Source organism: Gymnodraco acuticeps, unplaced genomic scaffold (genome assembly GCF_902827175.1).
Source record: "Gymnodraco acuticeps unplaced genomic scaffold, fGymAcu1.1, whole genome shotgun sequence".
NCBI classification, from domain to species: domain Eukaryota; kingdom Metazoa; phylum Chordata; class Actinopteri; order Perciformes; family Bathydraconidae; genus Gymnodraco; species Gymnodraco acuticeps.
Window position 1 is genome coordinate 40,787 of NW_022990624.1, and position 17,871 is coordinate 58,657.

Here is a 17,871-nt window from a genome sequence, read left to right on the forward strand (position 1 = left end):
TACAAGTACACAGAGACTGCAGTACTACAAGTACACAGAGATTGCAGTACTACATGTACACAGAGACTGCAATATTACAAGTACACAGGGACTGCAGTACTACAAGTACACAGAGACTGCACTACTACAAGTACACAGAGACTGCACTACTACAAGTACACAGGGACTGCAGTACTACAAGTACACAGAGACTGCAGTACTACAAGTACACAGAGACTGCAGTACTACAAGTACACAGAGATTGCAGTACTACATGTACACAGAGACTGCAATATTACAAGTACACAGGGACTGCAGTACTACAAGTACACAGAGACTGCACTACTACAAGTACACAGAGACTGCACTACTACAAGTACACAGAGACTGCAGTACTACAAGTACACAGAGACTGCAGTACTACAAGTACACAGAGATTGCAGTACTACATGTACACAGAGACTACAAGTACACAGGGACTGCAGTAGCCTACTACACAGGAGGAGAGAGGAAAATACACAGTTACAGAGTATTTCCATGCCACCTTATATTCTATACTTCTACTTCTCAAAAGGAAATACACACTTTTTTATAGCAATACATTTATCTCTGACAGATTTAGTAAAACAAATGTGTCAAATACATCTTGTAAAATATACGAGGTAAACAATATTAATAAAGCTAATAGTAATAAAGTGTTATAAATAAAAGAATACACATTAAATGAACTTCTGGTATGAAGTGAGTTGCCCAACTAAAGCTCAGTGATATTTGATCCTGAAAGTCTTTATCTGCAGTTTTGAAAGGATCGTTACTCACTTTTCTTTGAGAGTCCGGATCTCTGCGCGAGGAAGGAGCTCCGAGCCGTTTGAACCTGTGTGCTTGAATCTAAAGATGTTGACTGTTCGCCTCCTGCACGGTTAAGAAGATACCGGTGAGTCCTCGGGTTGTTTTAAAGCAGGAATGATCCGCAGCAGAAGAAGAAGAGTCGGAGCTCCGCAGCTGATTCTGACAGCACTCCTACAAAGTAAAAGTCGCTCCGCAGGTTTTATTTTGAAGGTCTGTTCAGAATTCATAGCTGCAGCTTAAAGTGTACACACATGTAGTTAAAAGCAAGCAGACAATACATTAAAGTATATGCTATTATGTTATAGTCAAATTAAAATCAGAGACCATTAAAACATTTATATTAATTCATAACAAGCGAAATAATATTGATATGAATAATTATTATAAATAGGGTTTAAACTGTATTAAAAAAAACCACTTATGACATATGTAAATGTCACTTGTTTCTTATGTGATGCATAAAGTACTTTTTGCTAATGTTATATATTTTTTAAGGCAATTTATTATCGTGATATCGCTGTTTTTATTTAAATAAGTCAAATACAATGTGTTTTACTGTACTAAACATATTTTATATTCATTAAAAAAATATTAAGATTATATTATTATTATAATTATCATTATCATTACTGTTATGATAATGATGATAATATGAATAATCATATTTATTATTAATATTGGCTGCAGTACCGCCCTCCGCCGCTCCGGGGCAGCAGCGCTAAGTGAGTTAAATCTCCAACCGGAAGTGCTGCTTTATCGACTTTCTGTAAACAAACACGATGGCGGCGACGGACAGAGAAATGAATCCAGAATCGGAGAAACTGCAGTTGTATCCTTTAAATCTGCTCCTAATGTTAATAGTTAAATCTTATCTGTGGTTCAAAGTCTCCTTCTAGTGTTTACTGGTTTAAAAAACGTCCTGTTAGCTTTCCTTCATTAGCTTAATGCTACATGTTTCTGTTGTTTCTGTTAGCTTCTCTGGGATGGAGAATAATATATCATGTTTGACTTGAATGAGTATTTAAATCTATGTGTGAGACGGATCTGACTGGTTCTGAAACGCGGTAAGAGTGTCTGTTAGTGAGCTGAATGTCTGGATGTTTTATTAAAGCTGCTATTACAAGTTCATTCAGTGTATTGCCACCTGTTAGGGTTTATAAAGAATTAGACTTTGTGTATTAAAACCTGAAACACCGTCTAATCTCAAGTAGGCTTCCAAAAGAACAAAGACAAGCAATAAGCTCAGACATAGAGACAAGACAGTTAGAGATATGGAAGTCATAATAATAGATTGAATGTATATAGGCGCCTTTCAAGGCTCTCAATGTCGCCGTACAAGGAACACAAAACAAAAGCAGGACGATATAATCAATCTATAGAAAAGTTAGTCAAATGTTGCTCATAATAATAGTATATTTAATTTATATAGCGCCTTTCAAGGGACCCAAGGCCGCTTTACAAGAGTTAAGGACAGACAACAAAAGAAATAATAGGCAGTAGGAGTGGAAGCAGGGGGCTGTGAGGGGTCAGAGGTCATGGTGAGGGGTGGAGGAGGTCCGTCGAGTACTGGGGGGCGAGGAGAGACTTGTACGTGAGGAGGAGGGGTTTGTACTGAGAGCCAGGGAAGGTGGATTGAAAATACTGCAGAAGTACATGTTGCCGAGTACTTGTACCTAAAGTACACTTGGCTGATTAGACGAGTAGTTAGCTTATGTGTAACGGAGCGTCAGCAACAACAACAACAAAACAAAACATAAGTAGAAATAAACAATACCAGAATTTAAACATCTCAAAATAGAATGAAAGCATTATTAAAAAGTAGAAAATATACAGTAGACCGTACCGTATGTCTAATTTGAATCGTGTGGACTCTTATCTGTTGCTGCTATGACTCCTAGATATCCCTACTGGGGGTTAAAAGGTATTTGATCTGAGTGTTTGTGATGAAGTTAGTTGTTTGTAGCCTAAGCCCCGCCCCTCAGCCGGCTGGACGTCCCCTTCCCCTCCCCCAGAGACGCCTCCATCGCTCTGGGCTCTCTGTCTCCAGACCGAGAGCCCAGGAAGGGAGGGATCCACAAACAGCTGATGGTGACGGACAGGACGCTGACTGTGTGAGGAGACACACACACACACACACACTCAGACACACACACACACATACCATGTATACACACACACACACCAGAGTTCCCGTTAGCCGGTAATTACTGGACTACGACCGGTAAAATATGCTGAAGACCGGCAAATCTAAATCTCTCCGGTCAAAGTGTCCGTCCAAATAATTTCCCTTTAGCGCAATACCGCTTCAGTTGCGCCACTTATGTGACAGACAAGAATAGTCAATTCTAATGTCTAACACTTAATGTGGAGAAAGAGATGTCCTGGATGGGTTGATTGTGCGTTGATCTGTTGGTAATGCCTCGGGGTTCCGGTGGGCATGTAAACAAATGCATAATGCTGCGCTATACTTTGTGGCCTCACCCGGTTGCATAGCGACGCTTATTGTTTAGGTGTCTTTTAATAAGCAGGTAGTCCTATCATTAGCTAGAACTAGCTCTGATCGATATGGACATAAACGCGAGTGAAGTCTAATCTGACGGGAGAGAGAGATCAGCTGCTGCTGACGAGTCGACACGCAGCTCAGCATGATCACCTGCAGCGGTGAGCGGACAAAACACACACTTCAGGTTAGAATATCACACGTAGCTATTTTAATGACCTCTCAAACTACCGTAACTAGTTATAGATGTGTTTAGTTTTACTGTCGGGTCACTCATTACTGATCCTCGAGCTGCATGATACTGACGGGCTGTCAGGAGAGGGAGAGCGCTCCGTTTATTATTCCCGTGTTATTATAAGTTACTGAACACTTTTGAATAATGTAGTTAATCTACTATAATTAGTTTGTTTAATATCGAATCATCAATTTGTTTTAAAGCACAATAAATAACAAAGAAGACCTTTGACCGGAACTTTTCTCATTTTGTCCGGAAGATTTAAACTTTAACGGACATGTTGACCGGCGAAAACATATTCTAACGGGAACTCTGACACACACACACATATACAGACACACACACATATACAAACACACATATATACACACAGACACACATACCATGTATACACACACACATATACACAGACACACACACGGACAGATACACACACACACACACACACACACACACACACAGTCTAACCTCCTTCTTCTTCTGTGCTTCAGGAGGTGGAGTGCTGACGAGGCTCGGATCCTCCGGGTCTCTGTGAACTCTTTCCTGGATAATCTGTCGCTCGTCTTGGAGACCATGCAGATGTTCGCCCCCCCCCGCCTCACAGTGACACACACACGCACACGCACGCACACACACACACACACACACACACACACACACGCACACGCACAGCTGGATCCTGAGAGGATTGTTTGAAGGAAGCGTCGGGAAGCTTCACCTGTGGGAGGATTTTTATTTAAACTTCTTTTGTAAGAAAACAAATAAAAAGCAGCTGATCAAAAATATATCGTTTTCACTGGATCTGAAACAAGTAGTTTAATCTGAGTTGTTTTTTTTATCATCAATTAATAGTTATGTCTATAAGATGTCAGAAGATATTGAAAAATGTCAATCCCAGTTCCACAAAGTCCCAACATTGAGTCTTGAATTGTCTCTTTACGACTAATTAAATAAGATGGAAGTTGCAGATGACTTGTCGGAGAGTAACCTCTTATGCTGCGTTCACACCGGACGCCATGCGATTTGGGGGTGGCGCGATTACATGTAAAGTCAATGCAGAGACACTTGTATTGTATGTACTTTTTAAAAGATGTAGGTAGGTAAAGATTATATAAATGTGTGCAGCTCAGCCTCCTCTCTGAACAAACAGGTCATGCAGAGTAATTATTTTACTATATTTACCATAAATCAGTGGTGTAGTGGTAGTTGGACGCGGGGGATCGCCGTCCCCTGCGTCCAACTACACGAGTCTTCGCAGGTCCGGTGTGAACGCAGCATTAGATACAGCAAAAGATTAGCAGGTGAGACCCACTAAATCATTTTGGATCTGGGTTGTAACAATGACATAATAGGATATTGGGGGTCATGCAGAGTAATTATTATATATGATATATGATATGGCAAATGCAAAGAAAGTTTTAATGAAAATATTCCAACAAACCATGAATAAATATCCACAGAGCTTTCTGGATTATTAAAGTAATTTTATTGTTTTTTTGGTCACATGGTAAACAATGTGTGATACAACATTAAGCATGGATTTAAGGAAAGTGGCAAAATACAGTGTAGGGAAGGTAGGTAGGAGGGAGGGTAGGTTACATGAATGAATTACAACTCAAATAAAACAAATCCTTAATGATATATAATAAGCGCAAATCTTGATGTCTAAACTAAGCACAGCAAATAGGACGTCATGTAATCCTTCAACCTCATAGAAAAACTTAGCAAAATTATTATGAAATAAAAAAACATTTGTTAATTACAAAAATGTCAAAATATTTCATCCTTAAACACGAAAATCGTTGGAAGTATTAATTTTTGTTTTTAATGTGTATTATAATGATTTTTAAGCAACATTTCTGGCTAAACTTCTCACACCATTTGATAAAACCGAGCTTTGAATGCTTGTTGAAATAAAAAAACACCAACTCTCGATGTGCTCAATCCACCAGTAGGTGGCGCTGTAACACCTTTCTCCTGTTCTCTCTGGATTCATTAGGCGCATTCATCACACCGCAGTACTTTTCCCACAAAGGTGAATGAGAACTTAGTTCATCAGAACTCTTTAGTTCTCATGAACTAAGTTCAGATCGCGTTCACACCGCAATAAGTCCCTGAGGGAGGATTAGGCAAATGAAGCCGCTGACGTCACTTCTTCTTCTTCTGCTTTGGGTTTACTGGCAGGCTGCAAACCACTTCACGGCGTATACTGCCGCCCAAAGTCCCCGGAGTTGGGGAAGGCTTCAGTAGAAGCTGCTGGGAGTCCCAGCAGCTTCTACTGAAGCCTTCCGAGTAAATCGCCAGAACGCCGACACCTCCTCATCTCCACCGCTCCCATGTTTTATTTTGTGTTGCCATAAGTTAGTCTCTCTGCGTTTCTGCGCTGGGCTAATGCTAATGCTAATGCCAGGATAATAAAATGGCAGCTTCACAATTTTTTTTGGGAGTTCTACGGGGCGTGGTTTGCAGTCCTTCCAGCCAATCAGACACAGGAACCTTTTCTCCCACGAAAGTCTCTGCTCTCTAGCAGGGACGGAAAAGGGGGTGAAAAGGTTCTCATGAACTCATTTTAGTTCCGACTCTTTTTGGTGTGAACGAGACATTTCGGATCTATATCGGAACTAAAGTGTGAACAGTACTGCGGTGTGAACGCGGCTATTGGCTTCAGGTAATGCAATGCAGATTTCAGAGGATATTTGACTAGTTTTATTACATTATTATATATAACATTATTCAGCCGGGGTTGCTGTGTCTTTGGTTTCAAACTGCACCAACTGCTTTGACTTTGGTTAAATTCAACCAAATGTTTGAGTTGTTGTTAAAGATCTACGTCTTCAGAAGGAACCAATGGGCTTGGAGCTGACAGGAAGTCAGAAAAGACATATTGATGGTGTGGTATTTACAAGTTGAGAACAAGGAAAATATGCTATCTTTTTAATGTGATACAACAAATGTGTGTGTGTGTGTGTGTGTGTGTGTGTGTGTGTGTGTGTGTGTGTGTGTGTGTGTGTGTGTGTGTGTGTGTGTGTGTGTGTGTGTGGAGGTCGTTGGAGGTGCTACTCTGCTCCCGGAGCCCCTTCCTCTTCTGCAGGAGCATCCAGGTCATCATAATCCAGCTCAATGTCATCATAATCCAGCTCAATGTCCTCCTGTCGGCTCGGCCTCCGCCCCCTGGTGGCCTGGAGAGACATGACAGCACACAGATAAGACTTCCTGCATCACTCCTGTTCAATAACACACACTGTTTCATTCAGTCAGTGGAACAACAACATGTTTCAGTCCCTCATCATTCAGTCAGTGGAACAACAACATGTTTCAGTCCCTCATCATTCAGTCAGTGGAACAACAACATGTTTCAGTCCCTCATCATTCAGTCAGTGGAACAACAACATGTTTCAGTGCCTCATCATTCAGTCAGTGGAACAACATGTTTCAGTCCCTCATCATTCAGTCAGTGGAACAACAACATGTTTCAGTCCCTCATCATTCAGTCAGTGGAACAACAACAGGTTTCAGTCCCTCATCATTCAGTCAGTGGAACAACAACATGTTTCAGTCCCTCATCATTCAGTCAGTGGAACAACAACATGTTTCAGTCCGCCATCATTCAGTCAGTGGAATCAGAACACCATGTTTCAGTACCTCATCATTCAGTCAGTGGGAAAACAACATGTTTCAGTACTCATCATTCAGTCAGTGGAACAACAACCTGTTTCAGTACACTCATCATTCAGTCAGTGGAACAACAACATGTTTCAGTCCCTCATCATTCAGTCAGTGGAACAACATGTTTCAGTCCCTCATCATTCAGTCAGTGGAATAACAACATGTTTCAGTCCCTCATCATTCAGTCAGTGGAACAACAACATGTTTCAGTACCTCATCATTCAGTCAGTGGAACAACAACATGTTTCAGTCCCTCATCATTCAGTCAGTGGAACAACATGTTTCAGTCCCTCATCCATTCAGTCAGGTGGAATAACACATGTTTCAGTCCCTCATCATTCAGTCAGTGGAACAACAACATGTTTCAGTCCCTCATCATTCAGTCAGTGGAACAACAACATGTTTCAGTACCTCATCATTCAGTCAGTGGGAATAACAACAGTTCAGTTCCCTCATCATTCATCAGTGGAACAAACAACATGTTCAGTCCCTCATCATTCAGTCAGTGGAACAACAACATGTTTCAGGTCCCTCATCCATCAGTCATGGACAACATGTTTCAGTACCTCATCATTCAGTCAGTGGAACAACAACATGTTTCAGTACCTCATCATTCAGTCAGTGGAACAACAACATGTTTCAGTCCCTCATCATCAGTCAGTGGAACAACAACAACATGTTTCAGTCCCTCATCATTCAGTCAGTGGAACATCAACATGTTTCAGTACCGTCATCATTCAGTCAGTGGAACAACAACATGTTTCAGTACCTCATCATTCAGTCAGTGGAACAACACATGTTCAGTCCCTCATCATTCAGGTCAGTGTGAAACAACAACATGTTTCAGTCCCTCATCATTCAGTCAGTGGAACAACATGTTTCAGTACCCTCATCATTAGTCGTGGAACAACACATGTTTCAGTCACTCATCATTCAGTCAGTGGAACAACATATTTCAGTACCTCATCATTCAGTCCGTGGGAAGGAACAACAACATGTTTCAGTACCTCATCAATTCAGGCAGTGGAAGCATACAACATTTTCAGTACCTCATCAGGGCAGTCAGTGGAACAACAACATGTTTCAGTACCTCATCATGCAGTCAGTGGAACAACAACATGTTTCAGTTACCTCATCAATGCAGTCAGTGGAACAAACAACATGTTTCCAGTAGCCTCATCATTCAGCAGTGGAACAAACAACATGTTTCAGTACCACCTCAATCATTCAGTCAGTGAAACATCAACATGTTTCAAGTACCCTCATCATGCAGTCAGTGGAACAACAACATGTTTCAGTCCAGCATCATTCAAGTCAGTGGAACAACAACATGTTTCAGTACCTCTCATCAATTCAGTCAGTCGAAACATCAACATGTTTCATCCCTCATCATTCAGCTCAGTGGAACAACAACATGTTGCAGTTCCCTCATCATTCAGTCAGTGGGAACACATCTTCAGTACCTCCGTCAATCATTCAGTCGTGAAACACCAGGTTCAGTGAGCCCTCATCATTCAGTCAGTGGAACAATCAACATGATGTTAGTACCTCATCATTCGTCAGTGGGAACAACATGTTTCAGTACCTCATCATTCAGTCAGTGAAACATCAACATGTTTCAGTCCCTCATGCATTCAGTCAGTGGAACACCAACATGTTTCAGTCCCCTCATCATTCAGTCAGTGGAACAACAACATGTTTCAGTCCCTCATCATTCAGTCAGTGGAAGCAACAACATGTTTCAGTCCCTATCATTCAGTCAGTGGAACAACAACATGTTTCAGTACCTCATCATTCAGTCAGTGGAACAACAACATGTTCAGTCCCTCATCATTCAGTCAGTGGAACAACAACATGTTTCAGTACCTCATCATTCAGTCAGTGGAACAACAACATGTTTCAGTACCTCATCATTCAGTCCAGTGGAACAACAACATGTTTCAGTACCTCATCATTCAGTCAGTGGAACAACAACATGTTTCAGTACCTCATCATTCAGTCAGTGGAACAACAACATGTTCAGTACCTCATCATTCAGTCAGTGGAACAAACAACATGTTTCAGTCCCTCATCATTCAGTCAGTGGAACAACAACATGTTTCAGTCCCTCATCATTCAGTCAGTGAACAACATGTTTCAGTCCTCATCATTCAGTCAGTGGAACAACAACATGTTTCAGTCCCTCATCATTCAGTCAGTGAACAACAACATGTTTCAGTCCCTCATCATCAGTCAGTGGAAAACAACATGTTCAGTCCCTCTCATTCAGTCAGTGGAACAACAACATGTTCAGTACCTCATCATTCAGTCAGTGAACACAACATGTTTCAGTCCCTCATCATTCAGTCAGTGGAACAACAACATGTTTCAGTCCCTCATCATTCAGTCAGTGGAACAACAACATGTTTCAGTACCTCATCATTCAGTCAGTGGAACAACAACATGTTCAGTCCCTCATCATTCAGTCAGTGGAAACAACACATGTTTCAGTCCCTCATCATTCAGTCGTGGAACAACAACATGTTTCAGTCCCTCATCATTCAGTCAGTGGAACAAAACATAGTTTCAGTCCTCATCATTCAGTCAGTGGAACAACAACATGTTTCAGTCCCTCATCATTCAGTCAGTTGAACAACAACATGTTCAGTCCCTCATCATTCAGTCAGTGGAACAACAACATGTTTCAGTACCTCATCATTCAGTCAGTGGAACAACAACATGTTTCAGTCCCTCTCATTCAGTCAGTGGAACACAACAGTTTCAGTCCCTCATCATTCAGTCAGTGGAACAACAAACATGTTTCAGTCCCTCATCATTCAGTCAGTGGAACAACAACATGTTTCAGTCCCTCATCATTCAGTCAGTGGAACAACAACATGTTTCAGTCACCTCATTCATTCAGTCAGTGGAACACAACATGTTTCAGTCCCTCATCATTCAGGTCAGTGGAACAACAACATGTTGCAGTACCCTCATCATTCAGTCAGTGGAACAACAACATGTTTCAGTCCCTCATCATTCAGTCAGTGGAACAACAACATGTTTCAGTCCCTCATCATTCAGTCCAGTGGAACATCCAACATGTTTCAGTCCCTCATCATTCAGTCAGTGAGAACAACAACAGTTTCAGTCCTCATCATTCAGTCAGTGGAACAACAACATGTTTCAGTACCTCATCATTCAGTCAGTGGAACAACAACATGTTCAGTCCCTCATCATTCAGTCAGTGGAACAACAACATGTTTCAGTCCCTCCATCATTCAGTCAGTGGAACAACAACATGTTTCATTACCTCATCATTCAGTCAGTGGAACACAACATGTTCAGTCCCTCATCATTCAGTCAGTGGAACATCAACATTTCAGTACCCTCATCATCAGTCAGTGGAACAACAACATGTTTCAGTACCTCATCATTCAGTCAGTGGAACACACATGTGTCAGTCCCTCATCATTCAGATCAGTGGAACAACAACATGTTTCAGTCCCTCATCATTCAGTCAGTGGAACAAACAACATGTTTCAGTACCTCATCATTTCAGTCAGTGGAACAACAACATGTTTCAGTACCTCATCATTCAGTCAGTGGAACAACAACATGTTTCAGTACCTCATCATTCAGTCAGTGGAACAACAACATGTTTCAGTACCTCATCATTCAGTCAGTTGGAAACAACAACATGTTTCAGTTCCCTCATCATTCAGTCAGTGGAACAACAACATGTTTCAGTACCCTCATCATTCAGTCAGTGGAACAACAACATGTTTCAGTCCCTCATCATTCAGTCAGTGGAACAAACAACATGTTTCAGTCCCTCATCATTCAGTCAGTGGAACAACAACATGTTTCAGTCCCTCATCATTCAGTCAGTGAACAACAACATGTTTCAGTACCTCATCATTCAGTCAGTGGAACAACAACATGTTTTCAGTCCCTCATCATTCAGTCAGTGGAACAACAACATGTTTCAGTACCTCATCATTCAGTCAGTGGAACAACAACATGTTTCAGTCACTCATCATTCAGTCAGTGGAACAACAACATGTTCAGTACCTCATCATTCAGTCAGTGGAACACAACATGTTCAGTACCTCATCATTCAGTCAGTGGAACAACAACATGTTTCAGTATCATCATTCAGTCAGTGGAACACAACATGTTTCAGTCCCTCATCATTCAGTCAGTGGAACAACAACATGTTTCAGTACCTCATCATTCAGTCAGTGGAACAACAACATGTTTCAGTACCTCATCATTCAGTCAGTGGAACACAACATGTTTCAGTCCTCATCATTCAGTCAGTGGAACAACAACATGTTTCAGTCCCTCATCATTCAGTCAGTGAAACAACAACATGTTTCAGTCCCTCATCATTCAGTCAGTGGAACAACAACATGTTTCAGTCCCTCATCATTCAGTCAGTGAAACAACATGTTTTCAGTACCTCATCATTCAGTCAGTGGAACAACAACATGTTTCAGTCCCTCATCATTCAGTCAGTGGAACAACAACATGTTTCAGTCCCTCATCATTCAGTCAGTGGAACAACAACATGTTTCAGTCACTCATCATTCAGTCAGTGGAACAACAACATGTTTCAGTCCCTCATCATTCAGTCAGTGGAACAACAACATGTTTCAGTCCCTCATCATTCAGTCAGTGGAACAACAACATGTTTCAGTACCTCATCATTCAGTCAGTGGAACAACACATGTTTCAGTACCTCATCATTCAGTCAGTGGAACAACAACATGTTTTCAGTACCTCATCATTCAGTCAGTGGAAACAACAACATGTTTCAGTCCCTCATCATTCAGTCAGTGGAACAACAACATGTTTCAGTCCCTCATCATTCAGTCAGGTGGAACAACAACATGTTTCAGTCCCTCATCATTCAGTCAGTGGAACAACAACATGTTTCAGTACCTCATCATTGTCAGTCAGTGGAACACAACATGTTTCAGTCCCTCATCATTCAGTCAGTGGAACAACAACATGTTTCAGTACCTCATCATTCAGTCAGTTGAACAACAACATGTTTCAGTCCCTCATCATTCAGTCAGTGGAACAACAACATGTTTCAGTACCTCATCATTCAGTCAGTGGAACAACAACATGTTCAGTCCCTCATCATTCAGTCAGTGGAACAACAACATGTTCAGTCACTCATCATTCAGTCAAGTGGAACAACAACATGTTTCAGTACCTCATCATTCAGTCCAGTGGAACAACAACATGTTTCAGTCCCTCATCATTCAGTCAGTGGAACAACAACATGTTTCAGTCCCTCATCATTCAGTCAGTGGAACAACAACATGTTTCAGTACCTCATCATTCAGTCAGTGGAACAACAACATGTTTCAGTCCCTCATCATTCAGTCAGTGGAACAACAACATGTTTCAGTACCTCATCATTCAGTCAGTGGAACAACAACATGTTTCAGTCACTCATCATTCAGTCAGTGGAACAACAAGCATGTTCAGTACCTCATTCATTAGTACATCATAATTCAGTCAGTGGAACAACAACATGTTTCAGTCCCTCATCATTCAGTCAGTGAACAACAACATGTTTCAGTACTCATCATTCAGTCAGTGAAACAACAACATGTTTCAGTCCCTCCATCATTCAGTCAGTGGAACAACATGTTTCAGTCCCTCATCATTCAGGTCAGTGAAACAAACAACATGTTTCAGTCCCTCATCATTCAGTCAGTGGAACAACAAATGTTTCAGTCCCTCATCATTCAGTCAGTGGAACAACAACATGTTTCAGTCCCTCATCATTCAGTCAGTGGAACAACAACATGTTTCAGTACCTCATCATTCAGTCAGTGGAACAACAACATGTTTCAGTCCCTCATCATTCAGTCAGTGGAACAACAACATGTTTCAGTACCCTCATCATTCAGTCAGTGGAACAACAACATGTTTCAGTCCCTCATCATTCAGTCAGTGAACAACAACATGTTTCAGTCCCTCATCATTCAGTCAGTGAAACAACAAACATGTTTCAGTCCCTCATCATTCAGTCAGTGGAACAACAACATGTTTCAGTACCTCATCATTCAGTCAGTGGAACAACATGTTTCAGTCCCTCATCATTCAGTCAGTGAAACAACAACATGTTTCAGTCCCTCATCATTCAGTCAGTGGAACAACAACATGTTTCAGTCCCTCATCATTCAGTCAGTGGAACAACATGTTTCAGTACCTCATCATTCAGTCAGTGGAACAACATGTTTCAGTCCCTCATCATTCAGTCAGTGGAACAACAACATGTTTCAGTCCCTCATCATTCAGTCAGTGGAACAACAACATGTTTCAGTCCCTCATCATTCAGTCAGTGGAACATCAACATGTTTCAGTCCCTCATCATTCAGTCAGTGGAACAACAACATGTTTCAGTACCTCATCATTCAGTCAGTGGAACAACATGTTTCAGTACCTCATCATTCAGTCAGTGGAACAACAACATGTTTCAGTCCCTCTTCATTCAGTCAGTGGAACAACAACATGTTTCAGTCCCTCATCATTCAGTCAGTGGAACAACAACATGTTTCAGTCCCTCTTCATTCAGTCAGTGGAACAACAACATGTTTCAGTCCCTCTTCATTCAGTCAGTGGAACAACAACATGTTTCAGTACCTCATCATTCAGTCAGTGGAACAACAACATGTTTCAGTCCCTCATCATTCAGTCAGTGGAACAACAACAACATGTTTCAGTCCCTCATCATTCAGTCAGTGGAACACAACATGTTTCAGTCCCTCATTCATTCAGTCAGTGGAACAACAACATGTTTCAGTCCTCATCATTCAGTCAGTGGAACAACAACATGTTTCAGTCCCTCATCATTCAGTCAGTGGAACAACAACATGTTTCAGTCCCTCATCATTCAGTCAGTGGAACCAACAACATGTTTCAGTCCCTCATCATTCAGTCAGTGGAACAACAACATGTTTCAGTCCCTCATTCATTCAGTCAGTGGAAACAACAACAACATGTTTCAGTACCTCATCATTCAGTCAGTGGAACAACAACATGTTTCAGTCCCCTCATCATTCAGTCAGTGGAACAACAACATGTTTCCGTTCCCTCATCAGTCCCTCATCATTCAGTCAGTGGAACAACAACATGTTTCAGTCCCTCATCATTCAGTCAGTGGAACAACAACATGTTTCAGTCCCTCATCATTCAGTCAGTGGAACAACAACAACATGTTTCAGTCCCTCATCATTCAGTCAGTGGAACAACAACATGTTTCAGTACCTCATCATTCAGTCAGTGGAACAACATGTTTCAGTCCCTCTTCATTCAGTCAGTGGAACAACAACATGTTTCAGTCCCTCTTCATTCAGTCAGTGGAACAACAACATGTTTCAGTCCCTCATCATTCAGTCAGTGGAACAACAACATGTTTCAGTCCCTCATCATTCAGTCAGTGGAACAACAACAACATGTTTCAGTCCCTCATCATTCAGTCAGTGGAACAACAACAACATGTTTCAGTACCTCATCATTCAGTCAGTGGAACAACAACAACATGTTTCAGTCACCTCATCATTCAGTCAGTGGAACAACAACATGTTTCAGTCCCTCATCATTCAGTCAGTGGAACAACAACATGTTTCAGTCCCTCATCATTCAGTCAGTGGAACATCAACATGTTTCAGTCCCTCATCATTCAGTCAGTGGAACAACAACATGTTTCAGTACCTCATCATTCAGTCAGTGGAACAACAACATGTTCAGTCCCTCATCATTCAGTCAGTGGAACAACAACAACACTCATCATTCAGTCAGTGGAACAACAACATGTTTCAGTCCCTCATCATTCAGTCAGTGGAACAACAACATGTTTCAGTCCCTCATCATTCAGTCAGTGGAACAACAACATGTTTCAGTCCCTCATCATTCAGTCAGTGGAACAACAACATGTTTCAGTCCCTCATCATTCAGTCAGTGGAACATCAACATGTTTCCGTACCTTGCAGTAGAAGTAAAGGCTGACGGTCACCAGCAGCACCAGCAGCAGAATCAGCGGCAGGACGACGGCTCGGATGATGAAAGGTTCTGGATCTGATGGAACACATGGACAGCATCACATCAAGAGTCAGCAAACACACTGTAGAGACCTGAACCCTGAACTCACTGCAACATGGAGTCATTATAATACATAGCTGTGTTAGTTACATTAAACCGATAGTACTCATGTTGATACTCCAATATAAACTAGAACTGATTAGACAATCAACCGGTTGGTGTGGACACGGCTAGACGGAAGATAAAATAAAAAACATGTCAAGGAATAATAAGTTGTCAGGAGTCTGGTATCCTGATGAACTGGACATTTTGTGGCAGCTAAAGCGTCATCTTCATCTGCAAACACTTGGGAAGAAAAAGACAAAGAAGTCTTCCAAAAGAAGACTCTAGAAGTCAGCAAACACTCTGTAGAGACCTGAACCCTGAAGCCACTTCATCATGGAGACTCCTCTCTCTCTGATGTGGCCTCTGGAGAGACTTTAATATGTGGCCTGACATGTTTCCAGAGCGTAGGAGAAGCTGCTGTATCTCTTACATCCAGCAGTCAGTACTCAGGTCCAGACTCTAATGTGAACTAGACTTCACTGGAGAACCAACCGAACAGTGAGGAAACACAAAATATGTGGTTCTGGTCCAGGTTCTGATCCAGGGTCTGCTGGATGTCATGTCACCCCCTGCAGTTCTCCTACAGAGCCAACAGATCTGTAGATGATGCTGTCAACATGGCCCTTCACTTCCTCCTCCTCCATCGGACTCATCTCTGGTGAGGACGAGTCTGTCTACAGGTGGGAGACGGACCATCTGGTGACCTGGTGCAGGGACAACCACCTGGAGCTTAATGCTCTCAAGACAGTGGAGATGGTTGTGGACTTTAGGAAGAACGCAGCCCCACCCGCCCCTATCACTCTGTCTGACTCCCCATCACTCATAACCTGTATATATATATACCTACTTTATATAGCCTTATAAAGTGTAACAGCTCACCTGTGACTGTGACGGTGACAGAGAGCAGACGGCTCTCAGAGGAGAAGTTATGAGAAAAAACAAAGAGGTGATAAACACAGCTGTAGTTTCCCTGGTGGGCGGGCTCTGCAGAAGGAAACAGGAAGTGGGCAGAGTGATTGACAGCTGGCAGTGAGTAGTAGGTGTTTGCTGAGTTGATGGAGGGGAAGTTGAGCTGGAAGGAGCCTCCTGGGTACTGAGGCTGGATGGAGCAGCTGATGGTGAAGGTGGAGCCTCTGAACACCTGGATCCCCTGCTGCTGGGCCCCGGAGACCCCGTACATGGAGGAGGACACAGAGATGTTGGGCTGAAACAGCAGATCTGACAACAGAGAGAGAGAGAGAGAGCGAGAGCGAGAGAGAGAGAGAGACATTCACCTTCCCTTTAGAAAAATGGCCTCTGACAAAGAGACAAATGACATGATGTCATATATAATGTCATGGGCTTACCTGAGCAGGAGAGAGACAGGATGTAATTAGAGGGACCTGATGCTGCACATTCCCTCAGAGCAGATCCAGACTGAACACAGGTAGATCTGATCAACCACACACGTCTCTTTGAGGACTCCTTTCTCTCTCCCACAGAAACAGCAGAGCCACAGTCCAGATCTCTGCAGAAAACATTTGCTGCCTCCAGGGTCCAGGGAGAGTTATAGCTCACTGGTCTCCATTTTCCCTGATGCTTCAGCTCCAGGTCTCCTGCACAGCGACTCTGTCCTCCCACCAGTCTGACAGGCTCTGAAGAGAAACAAGAGAGTCATCAGAGAGAGAATAAAGAGAGTTTGATGAGAACAGAATGAACCAATCACAGCTCCTCTCTACCTGAGCAGGTGAGGCTAACAGCTGTGCCAGGTGAGCAGGTGTTTCTCTCTGAGGCTGAGCTACAGTCCAGGCAGAGCAGACTCATGGCCTCCACACTGGAACTCTGTGGTCCCCATTGGAGCCTCCCCTTCTCCATAGAGCGCCCCCTGGAGGACTGAAGGAGCCCCACAGCCCAGCTGCCTGCAGACCACCTGAGCATCCTGCTGGTCAAAGTCAGCCTCACACACTGAGGACCAGGACGGGTTAGACTGGTTAGAGTGGTTAGAGTTCACCTCCAGTCTACCTGAACACAGACTGGTCCCATTCACCAGCCTGACAGAGTCTGGAGAGGACAGAAGATACAACAGAGAGAGGTCAAAGCAACACATTCTCACTCCCAACTCGTCCTATGTTGACGTTATGTCAGGATCCCTTGTGTTACGACTGGAGCACACAAAAACTGATAGGACCCAAATGCACGACTCCAGACAAAAGATTATTCAAAAAAGGTTTGTACTGTGGTGATAAGCAAGGTAATCCATTCACAAGGTTCAAAACGATCTGGCACTGAGCACAGGGAACACACAGAATATATACACATACAAGGGACTCCACAGGTGCAAACAATAAGGGTGGGGCAGGTAATCAGGTCAGTGAGCATACTGACAAGGTAGGAGTCGAACTACCTGAAAAGAGAAAGGAAATGACAAAGTAAAACAGGAAATGGCAGACGGGGCTGGACTCGTCTGCCATTTCCTGTTTTGGAAAGTCTGCCGTGGTTCCATTCCATATCA

General features: G+C 42.5%; 2 protein-coding genes across 2 annotated transcripts; one reads left to right on the plus strand and one right to left on the minus strand.

Moving 5' to 3' along the window:
- The first annotated feature begins 1,537 nt into the window (after positions 1-1,537).
- Positions 1,538-4,346, plus strand: LOC117554677 (EKC/KEOPS complex subunit LAGE3). The gene is made up of 3 exons (XM_034229157.1): positions 1,538-1,657; positions 2,811-2,939; positions 4,055-4,346. The coding sequence occupies exons 1-3, from the start codon at positions 1,608-1,610 to the stop codon at positions 4,257-4,259; spliced, it is 384 nt and encodes a 127-aa protein (XP_034085048.1). The 5' UTR covers positions 1,538-1,607; the 3' UTR covers positions 4,260-4,346.
- Positions 4,347-6,183: 1,837 nt separating this feature from the next.
- Positions 6,184-17,466, minus strand: LOC117554673 (deleted in malignant brain tumors 1 protein-like). Its single transcript, XM_034229149.1, has 6 exons — positions 17,371-17,466; positions 17,099-17,324; positions 16,727-17,014; positions 16,260-16,598; positions 15,220-15,311; positions 6,184-6,742 (listed from the first exon to the last, which is right to left on the minus strand). Exons 1-6 carry the CDS (start codon positions 17,464-17,466, stop codon positions 6,620-6,622), a joined length of 1,164 nt encoding a protein of 387 aa, XP_034085040.1. The 3' UTR covers positions 6,184-6,619.
- Positions 17,467-17,871: the final 405 nt, after the last annotated feature.